General features: G+C 37.5%; 1 protein-coding gene across 14 annotated transcripts in view; it reads right to left on the bottom strand.

Moving 5' to 3' along the window:
* The window catches only part of PAK3 (p21 (RAC1) activated kinase 3), a 327,862-nt gene that overhangs the window by 90,554 nt on the left and 214,722 nt on the right, over positions 1-22,586 (bottom strand). For all 14 annotated transcript variants that reach the window (XM_062184453.1, XM_062184446.1, XM_062184447.1 and 11 more), the window contains 5 exons: positions 20,152-20,305; positions 17,747-17,784; positions 9,888-10,019; positions 9,214-9,379; positions 392-455 (listed from right to left, as the gene is read on the bottom strand). In XM_062184453.1, the coding sequence (XP_062040437.1) occupies positions 392-455; positions 9,214-9,379; positions 9,888-10,019; positions 17,747-17,784; positions 20,152-20,305 (554 nt within the window). The remainder of the gene's footprint in view (positions 1-391; positions 456-9,213; positions 9,380-9,887; positions 10,020-17,746; positions 17,785-20,151; positions 20,306-22,586) is intronic.

Genomic DNA, 22,586 nt, shown 5'->3' with positions numbered 1-22,586 from the left:
TGTTACTTTCCTGTTTGATAATGAAAAAAAAACTATATCATCCATGTAGATGTAGAAGGAAGAGGTATAAAGGAGATTTTCATACAAGCTAGCAGTTTTATGACCCCACTGCTTTTCTAGAGGAATCAGATTCAATCAAACTATACAGGATCAAAATGTCCTTACAAAATTCACTGTCAGCCCAACAATAGCGAATATTCTAGCAGGATGTGTTCCTAGGTTAATTAATAGTCAGCCTGCCAGCTGGAAAGGCCAACATTGAGAAGGCAAAACACAAATATAATCCAGGAAATGAGAAGCATAATTTACCAGAAATCCAAGCTGTTATTGAGTTTTAAGTGTGTTTCTGGTGCTCATTTTTTGATACTTCAAACAATAATCAATCACTTACCCTTGACCAATTTTTTCAAATCTTGTGTATTTTTTCTTTGGATCTCCAACACTCACAATGCTTCCTGAGAGAGGGATGGGCGGGGATTGAGAAAGAGGAAAACGGAGAGAGATTGAAATTGATGACTGATTTTCCTTTATTTAATAATGAAAATTAAGATGCTAGTGTTAATGACAAATACAAAATTATACTAATACTCCCACATTATTTCTATAATTTATATGAAAATGATACTTTAATTTGATAAAATAATAGTGACATATTAATTAATAGAATAATAACCCATTCTGTTTATATCCAAAATTGATATTTGTGAAATAAAAATGATCACAACTCAACTTATAAAACTTCTCATAAAATTATATTATAGATGAGGAGATAAAACACCTAAGCTATTTAAAAATAAAAAGCCAAAAAACAAAACAAATTTAAGAACTTTTGCACACTAATAAAATCATTATCTTCTCCAAAGAGCTGTGAAGTTGAGCATTATGATATATTTAATTCCACTGGACCAGCATCTACTGAGTTATTACTATGCATCTCATTCTATGCTAAAGGCAATGGGAAATAGAGAATGGACTGAAGGAGAACAATGTTTGACAGTAAACTAATGAAACTCACGATTATTAAAAATGCATATCCCTGAACCAAGGACCCCACTAGTGCTCCAAACATTTGAATAGCTTAACTGAGATATGATTTGCAAACCATAAAGTTCACCCAGTAATGGTTTTTAATATATTTACCTATTGTGCAAACATCATCATGATCTCATTTTAGAACACTGTCATCATTTCAAAAAAAGAAGCCTTATTCCTATTAGCAGTTATTTTATACTGCTTCAGCTTCCCAAACCATCCATAGGCAACCACCAATCTACTTTCTGTTTCTATAGATTTGTCAAGACAATTCTCAGGAAGTTATAAGGTACATGAAACCACTAATTTTTCATGTTTGGTTCTGAAACAAATATTTGTTTTGCCATTCAGCAAAGCACTCAGAATATGAATACTTGCTATTGCTCACAGTAAATCCCATAGAAAGGACAGTGATTCTTCAATGCAGTGATCAAACAGGTCCAGAAAAATTCTGAACACCAGCATCATCAGGGGAAAAAGAGTGCAGCCACTCAAGAGGACTACTTTGAAGCATCATTTGTTTGTATGCCTCTGGCCCTTCTTTCTTCTTTGGAAACAAATATCAGTATACCTTTGAGTTATATCTTAGTGAAACATGGCCCAAAGAAATGTAGATGGTAAGAAAAGAATTATATGCAGAAACTAATCAACAGAAGATCTTGAAATTCTACCTCCTAATTGTTGCTTTTATACATCCCCTGCTCTGCATGCCCATGGCCACTGCCATTGTTCAGGCTTCAATATCTATTGTTCAAACAATCCTGTCAGTCAGAACCTGCTTAAGAGACTACCTTCTTTGGATTTCTTTAGGCATCCTTCTCAATTTCTCTTCCAAAATGTATTTTGCATATGGTGACCACTTAATTTTTTCTGCTGAGACTGTCCTAAACAAAGTGTAATGCACCAATACTCTACTTCAAAATGATTTTATTCTACCATTCATAATCTCTCAGAAGTTCCTCCTCACTATAGGATCAAGCCCACATACTAACCAGGACATACAAGACTGTTCACCATACAGCACCATTTGGCTCCTACCTAACCAGTGTAATTTCATATTCTTCTCCTTTCTCTCTGTCTCTCTGCCTCTGTCTCTCTCTCTCTCCCCCTCCCTCCCTTCCTTCCTATTTTGGATCTTAGTGATACTATCACTTGTCAGTATTTTACTTTTCAATCACTTAGGTCGTTGCATATAATTCTTTTCCTGTCCTATTTAACACATGAATTATTATGTTTCATTTAAACATGAGGATATTTTAAACATAACAATTTGATCTCAAATTGCCTTCCTTTGTGAAGTCTGCTCTGATGCTGCTAATGAGAATTACAAACTTTGTAAGGGCAAGAGCTTTGTCTTTTTATTCTTATAACTTCTGTTCCTAGACAGTGGTTGTCACTGAATTAATGTTTTTGACTAAATGAGAATGAGAAAATATGTATTAAGGTATCCAACTGGCTGGAATAGACAGTATATCATGCTAATTTAGACAATGAACTACTTTCTGCACTAGTGGACAATATAATTCCAACCTTGATAATACATAGTATACTGTGAAAAAAATCAGCTAAATATTTTTCTCCTGGATTATTCCATCAGATTATTGGCATTTTACATTTTGTTTTTTGTGGGTTTTTATGTGATACAAGTTCATGTTTGAGCTATATTAACCAATACTTAGCTAATATATGAGTTGTTACAATATTTTTCCTTTGTATTGCTAACCTTGGTCAATGGTACCACCAATTTATCTTCTCATAGCTTGATTAAGAAATCTGGGAGTCATCTTTGATGTGTTCCTTACCATCATTGCCCACATGCAGTTGTCCACTGAGCCCTGGGCCTGTGTTTATGTATTAGACATCATTAGGATCTGTCTTCCTTCATTATTGCTTGTTTAGCTGAGCCTTCATCATCTTTTGCCTTGGCTGTTCCACCTGCCTCCTAACTTGACTCCCTAGACTCTGCTCACTCTAGTCCAGTCTCCACATCACTATCAGGACGCTCAAAGTGTAGGGTTGATCATGTGATTCTCTGGTTCAAGATTCCCTAATACCTACAGGGTAAAACCCAAACTCCTCAGTATGGAGTGCAAGGTTCCTGATGATCTGGCTTCTGCTTCTTTTTCCATCTCATGTCTCACCACTTTAGCACTAGAACCTTATGTTCTGACCATAGCAAATTAATTGCAGTACATGTTCAGCTCAAACTGAACATTCAACTTCCTCTCCTACAAATTCAGTGTCACCCTTCATCACTGACTCTTTATTAAAGTAACCTTAAATATACTGGAGTTCCCAGATATATGTCTTTAGGTCTTCTTTACATGCCATTCTCTGCCTGGCAGGTCCATCTCATATTTTCTTCATGGCACATCATTTCTGTTTGTGTTTCAAAACTCAGCTTAGATGATGTCTCTTCTAGAAAGACTTTCCTGACTTCTTTGAATACAGTTAACAAAGTCCCTTCTCTGTGCTACTGCTGAATTCTCTCTTTTTCTCTCTTTTGGTTTAGCTCTTGTTCTCTTTCTCTGTACTTAATGTATCAAATATCTATCTTTTTGACACTCCCTTTTTGATTGTGTGTTAAGGACAAGAGTCATAGCTTATTCATCTCCGTACCCTCAGTGCCTCCTCACAGAATGCTGCATATGGAATATATCAGGTACTCAATAATTGTTGAATTAGATACAAATAAAATTAGGCACTTTTTTTTTTTTCTAAATGTCCCAGAGTTTAAGACAGGGGTTGCAGAATGTATTTTACTTGAGCTATATCTATAGAATGCCATCAGTTTAGCAATTGCTGAGTTGTTATTTTATTTTTCAAATCATGTAACAGATTTCCCCAAAGCTGAGAGCCAATCTTATTCATATTAGTTATTAATGGGTAAAGGTCTGTTTTTTTTAAATGAAATGATGATTTTAAAATCACTTGAAACCATCATTTTATTCAGCAGTTTACAATCTTCCAAGAGAGTTTTACCCTTAGTTGCTGAGCAAACACTTTTCCACAGACTGAGAAAAAGCAAATAAGCTTCAGCCCAAGCCACTTTCTGAATTATGGCCAATTCCAATTGGCTGGGTTCAGTTAATGAGGCTTTATGGCAGTAAATTATTCAAGTTTATTTCCATGGTGTGCAGGGTTAAAAGAAAAAAACACTGGAAATAAATCTTTTCACAAGGATTACCAAAAGACAACCATTTTGACGAGATTATGCTTCTGAATTGAACTGCTATTCAAATAAAATGGCGTCCCCGCACCCACTATCCTTCACAGAAGAGCATGTGCTGCCATCTACTGATGCAAAGCAAGTGTACACAAGGCCTTGCTTACAATCCTCAGCCACAACACAAGCTTTTAAAGGCATCTCCTTCATCAGAACCTTTATAATTTGCTTTCTTAAATTATGTGGAGGAGAAAAAATTATTTTGATGCAATACAGGAAAACGTGAGGAAAAAATTAGTGAGTCAAAGTGAAAAGGAGAAAAGATAATATGAAAGCAACCCAGAATGACTTCCTACCAGAACAATTCCCTAAACGAGAAACAAACCATTCATTTTTAAGTACACGGTTTTAAGAAATCACTAAATACTAGTAGTTGAAAACAGGATTCCTATGGTGGTTTCAGTGGCAGAAAAGTCAATCAATAGTCTCGCCAATTTATAAAACGAAGCTCAAATGCCACCACAAAAAAATTATTTCCCTTAGCATAATGAAGGTTCTGATTCCTGAGGTGGGGGGACTCCTTCTCTAAATTAGTGTTAGTTCTATCTGAGAGTCAATCAGGAGAAAGAGCGCTGAGTAGGGAATGTTGGGTGGTGGAGAGGGACAAGAGTAGGTGATCGTGGGGCCCAGAGGAGGGAAACCAAAGACAAATTTCCTGCATTGCACAATTTTGCTGACAGCGCCTTTTGAAAATGTTCAGGGAAATGCAGGGGTTTCTTTACTTTCCAATAGACCCAGACAGACCACAATGAACAAGCCAGACCCAGGCTATCTGTCTGTGTAAAACTGAAAGATGATCTGTTCATTTCAGCCATTAATGATCCCTTGGTCAGGGCCCCTCAATCGGTATCTGCTTGGAAGATGAATAGCCTGGCGGCTCTGTGGTTTCGGTTGCCCCCCTCCTAGTAATCGGATCCCTGAAGCTGGAGGTAAGGATGATTTAGGAGGGGCTACATTTCCTCTTCTTCATGCTTGTGGGGTCCACTCCCATATGAGTTGCTGGCCTTCCCTCTACCACCATGCCTCCCTTCTTCCTTTCTTTTGCCTCTCAGCACAGGCTCCTCTCCTATTTCCTCACACTTTGATAGAGTCCTTGATTTCAAGGTCCTCAATGACTTCAGTACAGAGACCATATATCTGGAATTATTCCTGGTTTCAAACATTGTGTTCCACTGTTAAGACCTTATTCTCTTATTTTTTATACTGAAAATCTTTGTCACTTTCAGTTGGTAAAAATAGCATAATAACAATTTTATACCACTGTTTTATAATGTCTTTTATACTTTAACTCATTTAGTCTTCACTAGCCCCTATTATCTCCACTTTTCAGATGAAGAAACTAAGTTCAGAGAGGTTAAGTAACTTGCCAAGGATACATAGCTAGTCTGTGTCCACGACTCGTTTAGTTATGACTCACTTCAAAGCTTGTCCCACCATATTATCATATCAAGGCTTTGTACTCATGTAATAAAATAACTGCCATTTACTGAGCACCTACTGTGTGTGAGGTACTGTTGCTAAGTTTTTGCATACATTACTTTCTTTTAAGAATCATAATGGTATGAGACTGCTTTTATTATTATCCCCACTTTTTAGATGAGAAAATGGAGACTCAGAAATAAGTGACCCAAAATGACACAGTAGCCATGGGTCAGTGATTTGAATTTGGGTGATCCAATATCTGTCATCATATCCATAGGTTGAACTCCCTAAAATCTATGCTATAGACAAAATCCAAAACTAGTTATGATTCTTATCCCCATTTGACAGATAAGAAAGCAAGACTCAGATGGGTTGAAAGACTTGTCTAAGGTTACTCAGCCTACGAGTGGCAGAGAGAGAGGAGAGAGGGGATGGTAGTGGAGCAGGAGCAGGAGCAGGAAAGCTCCACTTCACAACTGTACATGGGGTAGAGTTTAGCCTGGATCTGCTTTATGAGAAGCCCTTTGTCATTCCTCTGCAGGTTCTACCTGGCGAGGTTCACAACTCCCAGGTAAGATTGGCAGCACTGGTAGTTCACTGTCTAGATGGGGAAATGATTCTCTTTAGGTCAAAGCATAAAGTCAAATAGAGAAAATGATCAGTTAATTCTTGATTAAAAATATAATCCAAGTTAGTTTTCCCCTCTTCATCATGGTGCTCCTAAACAACAAATATAAAGGCCGCTGCTCCAGCACCACGACGGTCTGCAAGCAAAACAAGATTGTGGCCTCAGAAAATAATGTCTGTTTTCCTGTCAGCTAACTTACAGATAGCAAATAACAGTCATTAATAAACACATAGGTCATGTTTATGGGCACAAAAGGAAGAGACTGAGGTGGTTGTCAGAATAGTTGAACTAAAATTATCAGGCAATTCTTTTATTTGTTCCTTTCCTTTTACACAGGAAATTGAGGGTATGAAGAAGTAAACCAGGTAATGGAAAAAGTGTCAGCCTTGAAAGCAAAAAGATCTAAGTTCAAATTCTGGCTCTCTCACTCATGAGTTTGGTGCCCTGATAAAAAGCAAGCTTTCGAAAGCTTGCTTCCAGTGATCTGTAAAATGAAAACATCAATGTATACCACATAAGAGATCACTGTGAAAATTAACCCTGGTAATGTATGTGAAGTAGTCAGCCCAGAAGCTACTCAATAAATAAAAAATTATTACCATTATTATTGCAGCAAATGGTTGGCATTAGAGAAATATTTAATCACGTTTGTTAAAGTCCAGCGATTCTAGTTCTGAGTGCTCACTGACAGTTGCAACTCCAACCTTTGACTTCATCAACATGTATTAACCTTAGCACTGCTGACATTTTGGGCTTAATAATAAGTGAGGGGAGCTGCCCTGTGCATTGTAGAATGTTTAGAAGCACCTCCAGCCTTTATCCACTAGATGCCAGTAGCACTCTTTGAATGATGACAATAAAAACTCTCCAGATATTGCCAAGTGTCCCTTGGAGAGCAAAATGGCCTACCCCCACCTCTGCAGTGCCTCCTTGTGGTCTACAACTGGAATTGCTCCTTTCCTTTCCTGAGGTCTTTCGGATGAAAAATTTGCATGGAATGACAGAGGCTCTTTTCTATTCTCTAAGTGCATCACACTATTAAGTTTCACTTTCCAAACAAAACTGCAAGTTTCTTGATGTCAGAGAATTATCTTTCTACTGTATTCTCCAAAGTTTCTTGCATAGAATAGACTAGTAGGAGTTCAATAAGGATGGATTTGTTTGCTCAGTTTCTCATTTATTCACTCGACAGGCATTTCCTGAGTGCCTTTATATAGCAGGAACTTACTTGGAGGCCAACATCTAGGGCAAAAAATACAAATTTCCTTCCCTTGAGAAGGTTAGTCTAGTGAATGAGACAGACTGAGCATGGTGTGATATGCTATCATAGCATGATATCATGATATCATAGCATGATATGATAAAGGCAATAAAGAAGAGGAATGGTAGTGACAATACAGGCTTTCCTGAGGAGGCAACTTTTGAGAGTTTTGAAGCATGTGTAAGAGTCAAACTAGGGGCACTGAGCAGTGATATCTAGCCATTTGTTAGATGTTTCTGTAGTATGAGTTTAATGAATATGCATTACAAACTTTTGACTCTTCCTTGGAGAAACTATGATTTGTCTTTTTGACACATAAATTAAATAGGAGGCAAATGTTTTCTAAAACTAGGGTGGGGCCAGAGTTGTGCAACGGGTTAAGCTGCTGCTTTTGACACCAATGCTGGCATCACATATAGGTGCTGGTTCCTGTCCAAGATGCTCCACTTCTGATCCAGCTCTCTACTAATGGTCTGAGAAAAGCAGTGGAAGATGATCCATGTGTTTGGGCCCCTGCCAGCCATGTAGAAGACCCAGATGAGGTTCCTGGCTCCTGGCTTCTGCCTGGCTCAGCCCTGGCTGTTTGCAGTCACTAGAGGAGTGAACCAATATATGGAAGGTCTCTCTCTCTCTCTCTCTCTCTCTCTCTCTTCCTCTCTATCTCTCTTCTGTCCCCCTATCTGTAACTGCACCTTTAAAAATAAATAAACCTTTTAAAAACCAACTAGTGTAACGAGTAAATATTCACAAGGGACACAGGTATGCATGCCTATATGCTTAGAAGACACTGTGGGCCGGCGCCGTGGCTTAACAGGCTAATCCTCCGCCTTGCGGCGCCGGCATACCGGGTTCTAGTCCCGGTCGGGGCACCGATCCTGTCCCGGTTGCCCCTCTTCCAGGCCAGCTCTCCGGTGGCCAGGGAGTGCAGTGGAGGATGGCCCAAGTCCTTGGGCCCTGCACCCCATGGGAGACCAGGAGAAGCACCTGGCTCCTGCCATCGGATCAGCGTGATGCGCCGGCCGCAGCGCGCCTACCGTGGCGGCCATTGGAGGGTGAACCAACGGCAAAGGAAGACCTTTCTCTCTGTCTCTCTCTCACTGTCCACTCTGCCTGTCAAAAATAAAAAAAAAATAAAATAAAATAAAGAAGACACTGTGGAAGGAGGTTGCTGGTATTTGCTGCTTCCACCTCCCTCCTCATACAGAAATGCTCCAAAATTAAGGGAAAGCACTACATTATTTGGGGCTGCAAGTCTTGATTGATTGTGTCTGGCTTTATGATTGACTTGTCTTTGACAACTGATCAGCTGAGAACCTTTAGTGTATGGGTATAATATATTTCATCAGACTATTTTATCACTTTTGAAGACACAATCCCAAAATAAAACTTACTACTTAATCGATTTTGCCAATTTTCACCTTAGCTGACTTTTTCAAGTGAAAATGTTTAATTTCCATCAAATTAGGAGTGTGAGGGAGGAAGAGGCAAGCCTGCATATATAGCAAAATCCCAAACTTTCCATCTCATGATTTCAGGGTGTCTGGTTTTCAGACAAGTATATTCAAACTTCTAAAGGATCAATACTCATTCTAAATGATTTAGACGAAACCCTCCATGAAGAATGTAATGATGGTAAAAACTCACTTAGCTTCTCTAGGATCTCCTCATCAGTCATCTTGGATTTTTTCCTTTGCCGATCTGTGTTCCTGTACAAAGTACTGGAATTGGCATTCTCAGCGGAAGGTGGTGTGACCTCTTTGTTTGGTGCTGCCGGTGAAGCAATGGATTCAACCACAGAACGAGTATAGATCTACAAGAAGAGACCAGGAAGACATATGATTAAAACAGCAGGCCAAAGAAAGCGTATGGAGTCAAGGCACTGTCATATCAATGAATAGAAACAAGTGGTTTTCTATTTTTTTTATACTGTAAGCAGCTTCAAGCATACTGCCCTTGAAAGACCTTAGGAGCTAGTCTTTTGAGATGCCTATACACGTCCTGTGAATTCCGATCTTGATGCCTGTACTTATGAACTTCTTCCTACCTGCTTCACATGGATTTCCTAACCCATCTTAATTTATGTTATAGTTTTAAGATTTAGCAGTTATTTATGTATTTTTTGGTATTGTTCTCTAATTTTTATGTGCTAAACTGACATCTTCAAACAGCAACCTCAAACACTGGATTGTATCTTATACTCTGTTTCTGGGAACCTGCGAGATGCCCAGTAAGTACTTGTTAATTAACTACATTCTAACTCTATGACTCTTCCAAAGCACACCTTTTGAATCATTTGGAAATAGTCACTTGCAACTTACTGATTTTGTATGCTCTGGTCTTGGTGCAATAACTGGTGGAGGCTCATTGTCGTCTTCTTCTTCTTCCTCCTCTTCATCTTCTTCTTCAGACACAGGAGGAGCCAAAGGAGGTTCTGAAGCTGTTTTTGTACTCTTAGGACAGAAATAAAGTTTAAAGATCACTTGTTAAATCCCCATTGTTTTTCTTCAGGAATAAGACAAAGAAAATGAAATATTTAAGCATGTAGGGAGGGATAAGAGGCAATGTGTTTACAAATTAATAAAACCAGGACCTTGCATTCAGAGATAAATGCAGGACATGATATAAAGGACCATGAAATCTAATGCATTCTTTTTAGTTTTTGCTGTGCTCCAAATCAGTGAACTACTGACTGAATATTTTAAAGCTCAGTTTTTTTTTTAATCAGTGAATGTATTAAAAATCAAATTAATTGCTGTTAAAGCCTTGGATCTATACTGGGCAGACTGCCAATTTATTGATTGTTTGTCAATTTGAAAAGAGCTACTTTCTGCCTAATGATCACAGCATGCACTTGCATATTGTATTAATATAGCTCTGTAAATACTCACTGAGAATAGACAAATCTATAAATATTTTCCCCTACTCAGCCTCCTGGAAAGGAGCTCAAGAGTAATAGACTTAAAGATCTAAGGAATACTCAGCTACATAAATAATTGCTCAGTATTATCTAATAGGTAAATCATGATTTGCAATGTTTTATAAAGTGTGACAACATCACCACCAACAACAAATATAAGGACCACCTAACCTAGTGTCACTTCTTAATCACTCATGTTAATACAGGGATAAAAATAGTTCCAAAGTTGGATTTGGAAGAACTATGGCCATGACTCTCAACAATTCTCAAAGTGTAGTCCGCAGATCAACATCATGAAGGAATTTTTTAGAAATGCAAATTCCCAGGCTCCATTCAGATCTAAGACTCAGAAACTCTGGAAGAAAGGATCAGCAATCTGTGCAATAAGTAACAATCTTCCTGGGTGATTCTGATGTATATTCAGCTTCAACAACTACTCACTGCAGTATAGGTCTGCACTGTCCAAGATGGCAGCGAAGTAGTCAGATGAGATGACTGAATGCTTAAAATGTGGCTAGTCTGAATTGAGATGTATTGTAAATGTAAAGTACACCCCAGGTGTTGCATCCTTTTCAGAAAGATTATTTATGTAATGTATTTGAAAGGCTGGGAGAAACACACACACAAAGACACACACACACACACACAGAGAGAGAGAGAGAGAGAGAGAGAGAGAGAGATCTTATCTTCTGGTTCATTTCCTAAATGCCTGTAACAGCCAGGGATGGCCAGGTTGAAGCCAGGAGCCTAGAACTTAATCCAGATCTCCCATGTGGGTGTCAGGAGCCAAGGACTTGAGACCCATCGCTTGCTGCATCCTGGGGTCTGAATTAGCAGGAAGCTGGAATGGAGAGCAGAGCCAAGACTCCAACCCAGCCATTCTGATATGAGATGCAGTGTTCCAAGTGGCAGTTTAACCACTATACCAAACACCCACCCTGAGATACTATATGCTTAATATGAAAAAATTATAAAATATCTCATTAGTGCTTTTTATGTTGATTATATATTAAAATGATATTTTGAATATGTAGGGTTAAGTATGTTATTAAAAGTTGTTTTAATTTATTTCATTTTACACTTTAATGATGCTACTAAAAAACTAAAAATTATATATGTGACTTATATTATATTTCTGTTGGACAATACTACTACAGTTGGTTTTCACCTTTTTGTTTTGCTTCTTGTGATTTATTTATTTGCTTTTGTATCCTATTAGGTATACTGGCCCAAGGTATTCTTATCAGGAATTTTCACTCCATGAGGACAAAGTTCGTAAGAAGTTATAGGGAGCCTATTAATAGACTATTATATCAAAGGATCTCAGTGTGTGACTAAAAATTCATTGAGGATTTTATTTTTTTAAATAATTTTTATCTGATGCATGTAACAACTTGGACTGGGCTGGGCTGGAGTTGGAAACTCAATCCAGGTCTTCCCTAGGGGTGGCAGTGAATGACACAACCATTTGAGCCACTCAGAGTGTGTGCCCATTATCAGGAAACTGGAATTGTGAGTGGAGCTACCTCATGTGGTACCCATTAGCAGGAAACTAGAGTAGGGAATAGAGCCAGGACTTGAATGAAAGTGTGGCCTTCAGTGGACAATATACTTTGGATTTGCTTGGGGCAGATAGCATTAACTTTCCAGAAATACACATAGTCCTTGTATCACAACTAGTCCTTGATACTAAGGACTGAAATTAGCATAATTTCCTGACTCTTGTATTGAAAAAAAAAACTGGGAACAGACATATTTTGCTATCCCTATCTAAGCACTGACACTGAGCATACTCTGTTTTTCCTAGGTTAAACAGTAATTAGAACATATGGACTTAACTGTTCTCATGCTAAACAATGTTGAGAATAAGCAAAAATAATGTAGCTTCTCACTTTAGGAAACACTCATTCCTGGAAGACACTGTAAACAGCTAAAGTAGTTAACTTAAAGAAATGCCTGACTGTATCAGTTTTGCTGCAAATACAGTGTCTTGTCAAACTTTGTTTTACATATTTGTCCAACAAACTGAAAGGAATTATATACTACTACAGTTTTAAGGATTTTGTGACTATTTTAAAATTTATTTTATGTGAGTAAAATTGAACATCTTTTCCTTTGATTATTGTATATAGCCCATGCCTATTTTTCTGCTGGACTACAGTCTTTTCACTTTTTATTTGTAAAGCTGCTGCCTGCAGTGCCACCATCCCATATGGGCACCAGTTTTAGTCCCAACTGCTCCACTTCCAATCCAGCTCTCTTAGAAAGCAACAGAAGATGGCCCAAGTGCTTTTGTGCCTTCACCTGTGCGGGAGACCTGGAGGAAGCTCCTGGCTCCTGGCTCCTGACTTCAGATCGGCCCAGATCCAGCCATTGTAGCTATCTGGGGAGTGAACCAGCGGATGGAAAACTCTCTCTCTCTCTCTCTCTCTCTCTCTCTCTCTTTCTCTTTCTCTTTCCCTTTCTCTTTCTATTTCTCTTTCTCTCTCTCTCTCTGTCTGCCTCTCTGGAATTCTGCCTTTCAAATAAATAAATAAATAAATCTTTAAAAAAAAGAATATTTTAATCAAAATTAGAGATTTTTGATACCCTTATCATGCCACCTATTGAGGTGGATGAGGTAGTTGGGTCTTAAATTCTTAAAATTCTGAAGGGTTTGGATTACTTCCCCCAGAGAAATACATGTAGACTCGTGCTTTCACATATAATTTCAATGGTTCATACATCTTCTGAAGCCATCCTTGGATTCCGAGCTATGAACCCTGATCTAAAGAATGTATCAGCTAGAGGACCTACCTTAGGCAACTCTCCTTTTTGAAGTAAAGTTTTACAGGTCAAAGGAATTATAAGTAAGCACTTTGAAGACTTTAGATAGCAAAAAATGTGGTTGAGGGGGGTCACTTTTGGTGTTTACAAAAAAGGCAGATTTCAGGGTTCCATTCTAGACATACTCCAGGAGTAGATCCCTGGAATCTACATTTTAACAGATTCCTCAGTCAATTCTGAGGCACTCTAAAGAAAAAAGGAAAAAATAAACCAGCACTGCAAATCAAAAAGGAGCAATCTCAATTGCACACACAGTCTCTTTAGTGCAAATCATGGAATATTCATATCACTGCTGTTGTCTTCCACTTGGAATACCAGCTCAAGATTGTAAATACATAATTCCATCTCAAAGAGTAAACTGTAAATGCAAAATTAAATACAAAATTGAAAAATTAACCTCAGATTGAAGAATAAGTCTTTTAAGAGTATTTGGAATCTAACACACTAATATCAAAGAAGCTACCACAAGTGAGCCAAAAATAGATGTCTTATGATGATAGGAAGTGTTGCTGAATCCAATAGTAATCACATAACCAGCAGTTTGAAACATTTACAGAATACAACATGGCTTCTATTTTAATTCTCACCCAGGCTACTAAAGGATGCCAAAATGTATATAATCAAAATGTCACAAAATGCCTATGACATGGGAGTCAGTCCTATTAAATTAGTCCCTGTAGAATAGCCAGGTCTTTAGGGAGTGATTGTACCACAAAAAAGCATGCACAGTGTAAAGTGTACTCTCCCCCTAAAACCATAAAGAAAACACAAGTTGAAGTTCTCCACTCTTAAGTAACCAAATCCCAGTGAAGTGATTTAAACTGAACTTAAGAGTGAAATTCAGTTCATTCAATTGATAGCTACCTAGCCTCAGAAAAGGAGTTTAACTAATTATCTCCACCTGGAATTCCTACCAGACCCTTAAAACTTAAAATGTCCAATATAAAACTCAGTATATTCCCACAAATATCTGCTGCTCCTGAAAGATAACATCCTCATTTTACCCAAACACATATTTTAAGCCTGCAATTATCTTTGATCTCAACCTTTCTTCTAACATTCAATTACTATCTAAACATCTTCAGAATTTGAGCCTAATCTCCAGTCCTACTGCCACTATCTCACTTAAGGCCAGCATTACCTGCATGACTGAAATATTCCCCAAACCAGTTCTTCCTTTCTCTAATCTCACCTTCTGTCCTTAATTCTTTCTGTGTGTTTGCTATCAGATCGCTCTTCCCAGAGCTCAAGCTTTAATCATCGAACTCTCCTGCTTTGAAATACTTCAAGGACTTCTCATTGCACACAAGAAAAGCCAAATTCCTTAGAATACCATTTAAGTGCCTCTATGATTTATCCCTAACTTAACTTTCAAGGATTAACTTCTAATATTCCCTTTCTTTGTACCTCAGTCTTCATTCAAATCCATACCTCTTATCCCCTTGTGCTCACCAATGTGTCCTTTCTTATGCTTTTCATTTTGCTTAGAATGCCCTTCCATATCTTCACAAATCCAAATATCATCTGACCTTCAAGATCTAAATCAAATGTAACCTTTTAGATGAAGCACTTTCTAACATCTCTTTCAATAAATATATACCAAATACATATTTGGTAGTGGACACTGGGCTTAAGCCCTAGTAGACAGTGCTTGCTTCCTCCCCCTCTTCTCAACCTCCCTCTCCAGCTAAAGGCAATCTATTTTCTCCAAATTCATGTAGAAAATGGACATATGCTATGGTATGTAATATTATTCATATCATATTGTGCTTGCTTATATTCACACTTACTTTCCTCTAACAATTTAAGCTCCAAAATTTCTAGAGTTTCTAAGGAGGCACTTGACAAATGTATGTTAAATAAGCACATTTCTAGTTGTTATATTTCCAAACAGTGACATCATTTTTTTTCTGATTTAAAATGGAATATTTTAAATTATGTAGATTTACTTCTAATTCCATAAGTAAAACCAATATAAACATTCTGAAAAGAAAGAGTTTGTATCTTAAGAGAAAACAAAAACCAATACACAAACCAACTTACCAGGCTGGTATTTAAAATAATCGGCCGATCTGAAAAAATCAGAACTATTTCTTTGCTGGGATTGCAGCAGTATGATATGAATTATTTCAAAAGAGGTAAATTACATATTGATCATGGAAGGTTGACATTTTTAACTTTCCCACTTTCCTATTATCTCCCTTTTTGTGCTGTTTTCATTGTGGCCCAGGAAGCCATCATGCCAAGGAAGAAGGAAAAGGGGAAATGACCAGTCAGATGGGAGAACCACATTCTGTTCTGTTTTGGGAAATCAGAGCAAGCACAAGTACCATGACCTCATACAAGCCTCATGTGTGCAGAAGTTTTCCTCTTTTGGCCAGCTATAAATAATTATGATAGTTGCTTACATTTAACCAATACATATTATATGCTAGGTACTATATGACAACATTATATGTCTGATCATATTTAATATTCACCTAAGTCCTAGGAAGTGAGCATGGTCATTATTTCTATTTAAAGTTGAGGAAAGAAAGGCTCAGAGAAGCTCAAATACTTTTCCAAAATCACATGGTAGTCAGTGGAGGAATAAGATTTAAACACCTACATGCTGAGCCTTCATCCTTTTTTTTTTTTAATTTTAAAATAGAAAATTGCAAAATAAAATTATGCAATTATGCAAAACATCCATAATATAAAAATTACCATCTTGGCCATTTTTAGGTATACATTTCAGTAGTGTTAACATCCACATTGTTGTGCAACCATCACTACTATCCATCTCTAGGACTCTTTTTTTACCTTCTCAGATGGAAATTCTGTATCCACTAACCAACTTCCCCAACTCGTAGTGCCTGGCACCCACTCTACATTCCAGCTCTAGAATAAATTTGACTCCTCGAGGTATCACATACAGGTAGAATCATGCAATATTTGTCTTCTTATGATTGGCATATTTCACTGAGCACAACATCCTCACGATTCATCCACATTATGGCATGTGTTAGAATTTTCTTCCTTTTTATAGATGAATAAGATTCTACTGCTTGCATACAGCATTGTGTTTCTCTATATATATCTGTTCGTGGACACATGAGTGGCTTCCACCTTTTGGCTATTGTGAATAACATTGCCAAAAACACAGGTGTACAAATATCTCTTTAAGATCCTGCTTTCACTTCTGGGTATAAACCCAGAAATGGGATAGCTGGACCACAAGGTAATTATACTTTTAATATTTTAGGAACTGCTATAGTAATTCAGAACATTACTCTTTGATACTAATGATCTACTATTATCACACTGACCACCCAGAATGATGTCAAGCAAGCCAGTATTTGTCCTCAATAAAAAGGAAAAATCACCTTGATCATCCATGACTATCTGAATAAACAGTTTGGAGACTTTCACCAATGCTTGTTATTTTACCTCTATGGAGGAAAACAAATCAGGAACAAGTTCTATCAAAATATCAAAATGAAAACCACAGAAAGGGAAGCCTTTTCTGAAATGATTTTTCTGTCTAATGTGTATGGTTATTCTTTCAGGTACTCCAGCACTTCTAAGTATAGATTACATATTTTCCAGTCACTTCTCTACATGACTTCATATCAAATCACCTTTTTCCCTGTACCTCAGTTTATTGGAACAGGTAACACTAAAAGGTGTAGTGTTTTGACCTTAAACAAGTTATTTTATCTCTCTAAACCTCAGATACTTCATCTGTAAGACAGGAGACAATGGTAATTGAGTTGCAGGAATGATTACATGACTATAAAATTATTAGCCATACTGCACCTTGTATGTGTAAACTATTTAATTAGGAAAAATTGTCATTAATATCATTTTCACAATTCTGTATGTAAGAGAAATAGAAACATTTGTCTACATAAAGTCTTCTATATGAATATTCATAGTAGCTTTACTTGCAATTGTCTCAAATGGGACATAGCCTAGAGAATCTTCAGTGGATGCATAAACAGTGACACAGTCATACTATGGAATACTATTCAGCAATAAAAAGGAACAAACTATTGACAAACACAATGACTTGGATGAATCCTAAAAAAATGATTCTAAGTGAAAAAAGTGCCAGTCCCAAAATGTCATATGCTATATTGCTTTATTTCCATGAAATTTCCAGAAAGGCAAATTGATAAAGGCAGATTAGTGATCGTGTGTGGCTAGGGTAAGGGGTGGTTTGAATTAATTGCAATTAGGTATGAAGGATTTTATAATAGCAGCACAAGTGTATAAATTTATTAGAACTCATTGAACTATACCCTTAAATAGGCACATTTTTAACACCTAGATTATATCTTTAAAGACTATTTTTATAGGCTTCTGTATCTAAAAACTGGAGCTGTATAATTATGTTCTCTTAGAGCTTAGGAAACATTGATCATGAGAAACAGTTTTCAATTTTTCACTTACCGAAGGATGGGCTGCTATGTATCCATGGGCACTTTTATCTGGAAAATGAGAATAAAGAGATTACCCTTCTTTCATAAAAATAATCATTTAGAGACCATACTAAACAAGACGCAAGAAAACAAATGAAAAACGCTGCATGCCTTTGACCAAAAGGAAATCCTCCAATTTAGTATATTGTGATAAATGTCAGAGTTTTTCTTAAAATAACTCACACCATTATATCCTCAACATACTCTCACCAGGTCATCTTACAGATCTCAGTGAAGGTTCCCAGTGAATGTCATCTATATGGAGGAGTGTCAAAATCACCTATTCCTGATTGATATGATTCTGTATACCTACAACCAGGATTTACCCTCCCATTCCCTCCTTCCTGTTCATTCCTTCCTTCTTTCCAACCTCCCTATCCTATTAGTCAGTCTCAACAATAGAATGTTCAGAGTCACTGTGCACTTACTCCCCATGTAGGATCTCTGTCCTAAATGTGTTGTACTATGCGAATTAATGGTAAAACTAGTATTCAAACAGTACTTTATACTTTGTGTGTTGAAATCTTTACTTAGTATATACTAAGTTGATCTTCTGTATATAAAGATAATTTAAAATGAATCTTAATGAAGAATGGGATAGGAGAGGGAGTAGGATATGGGATGGTTAGCAAGTGGGAGGGTGGTTATGGGGGGGAAACTGCTATATTCCAAAAGTTGTACTTTTGAAATTTATATTTTTTAAAGTTTTTTTTTAAAGAAAGAACATGGTGAGTTTCACTCTGCAAAGTACAATGCAAAAATTCAGATATTGTTCAGTTCTAACATAGTTGTCAGTCTTTCATCTTTTTAAGTTATTGAAAGAATTCAGTACACAAAAATCAAAATGTTAAACAGCAGTGGCTACTTGCACTTGAGACTCTGAAGGACATAAATGGTTATACTAAAATGATTTCTTAAATACATTTTCAGTTTTGGTGGCCTGTGTTTCTAACTTGAAGCATGGCTCTTGATTTCCTTGTATTAATATTTAATAATATATTATTACGCTATATTAATGTTATATTATTATATATAATAAATGTTTATTATATAAATAAATATAAGAACAGCATCTGGTGCTCTTAGACATTTGATTGCATATGGAAATTTTTTAGGTTTGCAACACTGGAGGATGGCAGTTAGGGAGCCTCATTATAAAAAAATCCCACTTAAAACATGAATGTCTATTTGCCTTCAAATTTGATCTTTGACATTTCATATGGCCAAATTTTTCCCCTTCCATGTTATATACTGGCACTGTTCTAAAGGAAACTTCAAGCTTGACCTATACTAAATCCAATGCCAAGAGGTGGGTGCTCTATAGCTAGGGTAATATTGACAGTATTTCCTTCTTTCTTTAGATGCTAAATAAATTATTCTAGATAGATAACCCAGATCATGTTTCTTTTTTTTTTTTTTTTTGACAGGCAGAGTGGACAGTGAGAGAGAGAGAAAGGTCTTCCTTTGCCGTTGGTTCACCCTCCAATGGCCACTGCGGCCAGCTCATCATGCTGATCCGAAGGCAGGAGCCAGGTGCTTCTCCTGGTCTCCCATGTGGGTACAGGGCCCAAGGACTTGGGCCATCCTCCACTGCACTCCCGGGCCACAGCAGAGAGCTGGCCTGGGAGAGGGGCAACCAGGACAGAATCCGGCGCCCCGACTGGGACGAGAACCCGGTGTGCCCGGTGTGCCAGTGCCGCAGGCAGAGGCTTAGCCTAGTGAGCTGAGGCGCCGGCCCCAGATCATATTTCTTAAAATGTAAAAGTACAACATGATATATGTTTTTCAGGTGCTTGTAGTGCAAATTTAAACATCAAGACTCTTCACAATAGCTAGGTATACACCCTAGCAAATGAAGTCAAGATTTGGTGGTGGCATGACTATTTCAATCTCTGTAAATAACAAGATATTATCTCTTTTCTTTCATCTGATTTTGGGATCTGATCAAAATAATCTAAAAACCACTGTGTCATCATAGTATAACTCAATGGATCTAAAGGTTAAAATTAATTTCAAGAGACCATGGTTTGATCCATATACCTCTTATTAATGAGTGTATTACAGGGTCAGGGTCTGATCCTAAGTGACTGAGTGCCTTTATGTCAGTAAATACACAAAATAAAAATTGTGATTGTTGATGCAAGTTAATAGCTACTCCTTCACTGAATAGTTTCCTTATTTGGATTTTAAAAACTTCCAAATATACAAATCTCTCAACACCAACCTCAATCTTCTGGTTTATTCATGCTGAAGTCATTTGGAAAAGGAACTAGAACTCATTTTAAATGTTCTACAGATGTTTTGTTCTATTCATGAACCTCCAAGATTGAAATTACTGTACTGCTTCACCTTTTGATATAATAGGCTTCTTCTTACCTCCTGATGTAAAGCTCATGTATTTCTGGTTATTGACTGTTTCTTTGGAATCATAGAACTTGAGAACATCTAGAACAGCTTGTGGGTTCTTCTTCTGTTCCAGTTTTGTTATGTTGGAAGTTTGGAGTAATCGTGCCCATTGCTCAGGAATTCCCTGTGGACAACCAAAGGGAAAGAATGGCAGGTCAGAACATTCAGCAGCGACATTTTCACCTTCCAGTAAAGTTCTTCACCAAGAAGCCCATGCTACCTGTAGGATTACACTTGGGAAACTGAAGTTACATTCTAGATTTAAAGTTAGTAACGTAATAATGCAATCATTCTCTTCTCTAATTAAAACACATAGGTAAAACTAGGATTCAACTTAAAAAGGGTGGGTGGGAGTATGACTGTGATAGAAAAAAAAAAGCACATGAAAATCACCTCCATATTGACTCTGCTCATCCATGAAATGATGTTTACAGCTTAGCTTATTTTTTTCTGGTGACTCAGGGCAGACATAGCAAGACTTCTATAAATTTGTGCACAGCATAGTATCATGCAGATCAATGAGTTTTATATGATTGGAATAAAATAAGCTGCTTCTGGGCATGTTGCAATTAGAATGACTTTTAGAAGAAAAATGAAAGCCTCACCCTTGGTAATTTTGGGGTCTAGAGCTTTAATGTAAATAAAAGAGGATTGGGAGGAGATATGAATAAAGTTGTGGAGGAGCAATAACCACTGAGATGCTAAGTAGTAACATTAATGCTGCAAGGGTATTTTCCTTGCAGCTTTCTCCAGGGCATGCGCTCCTTCTCCTCTCCTCCCTCCATTCCTTCCTCCCCACTTTATTCATTGGCCATATAAAACCTGGGGACTATAAAAACCACACCAAAGCCATGTGAGAATTTGCAATAATCTGAAGCATTTAGAGCACAGAGGAGGGTGTATTTGGAAATCTAACCAAGGAGAATTGTGTAAAATTACACAGAGAGGTTAGCTTTGCATTGAGTATTCAACATTCTTTCCTACATGTTCAGCCTAAAGACCTCCCAGTTTCATAATTATCCAACCTCCAAGAGCAACTTGGAGAAAGAAACAGACACACTATTCCTGAAGTGTGTCCAAACACAATTTATGTGGCTTTGTCCTATGAAGTCTCGGCAAAACAATGTGTGACGTGGGCCTCCAGAGTTTGGGAATGACAACAAAAAAGTGAGATAAGCCAAGCAACAACTCTACTGCACACACATGAACCTGCTGCTGCAGTGCTATGACATCTCAAAGAAGCACTTTGATGCAAGCTTCTTTTGGGCCTGTGACGCACCTCTGGGAGCTTCCCTGGGCACATCTGTGAGCCATAGAGATCTGGCTGTAATGGACGTAAATAAAGAAAGAAAAGAAAGTTAAAACAGAATGTGGGACAACTTAGAAGGTGGGAGGAAATGAAACCAATGGGTCTGAATGGGGGGAGGGGGGATCCCTTCTAAAGTGGGGCGGTTATGAAAATAGGGAGGCATTAACTAAATCAGGGACAGGACAGGCTACAGGACAACAGATTTAGGAGAACAGAGAAAACAACAATGTTCCAAAGTTTGGATGTATAATTCCACCTTTGGCAAGATGCTTCCTCCATATATATATATATATACAATAACAAGGATTATTATTACTAAAAGGCAGGAATGTGAATTTGGAGGAAAGAAGGATGGCATCATGAAAAGCTTCAACAATAATTTGTAAGTTGTTTTTATATCTGGGTGATCACAGGTAGCCAATGGCCATGTGATGAACTTACAAATTTCAGTTCCCAATTCTGGTTAACCAATTTCATTTTCACATTGGAAGTGCCTATGTGGCTAAAATTCAAAAGATGGCTATATGGCAATGGTAAATTTTTGTTCTCACTGACGTGATTCTTCTGTTCTTTGTAGCTAAAGTCATGGCTGGAGTAGAGGAAACTAGGTAAGGACATTCCCACACAGCCAGACTGTGCTTAGGTTTCTCAGACATTTAGTTCAGGGAAAGGGAAACCGTTTCATTTCAAACGATACATGAATAATTTCCATTTCAATGCTGCAGTTCCCAAGTCCCACTTCCCACAAAATACGATCAAATATTAGGTAACAACTTTGTCTAAATACAGATACCTCAAACACTACAGAAACATGCTTTTACCCAGCTGGTTTGATTTGGGATATACTTCCTTGGTTCCTGGCATTTGGAGTTACTCCAAGCACAGTGGAACGACACTTTTACATGCATTCATCACGCAGTTTGATGCTAAAGCCTTAAGCCAAAAATTTGAACTCAGGAGCCCATGCATGATCCCAGTTCTGATTCTAAGTGCAATTAATAGCATTTGGTTAATACTGTAATGGCCAAAGGAGTTATTAAGTGTTACAAATTCAGGTATGCATTGCACATAACCACTAAAGCAGACTTCACTGGCA

The sequence above is a fragment of the Lepus europaeus genome, chromosome X (assembly GCF_033115175.1).
Source record: "Lepus europaeus isolate LE1 chromosome X, mLepTim1.pri, whole genome shotgun sequence".
Taxonomy (NCBI): domain Eukaryota; kingdom Metazoa; phylum Chordata; class Mammalia; order Lagomorpha; family Leporidae; genus Lepus; species Lepus europaeus.
The sequence above is the reverse complement of the archived record's forward strand: the minus strand, read 5'-3'. Positions and strand labels throughout refer to the sequence as shown.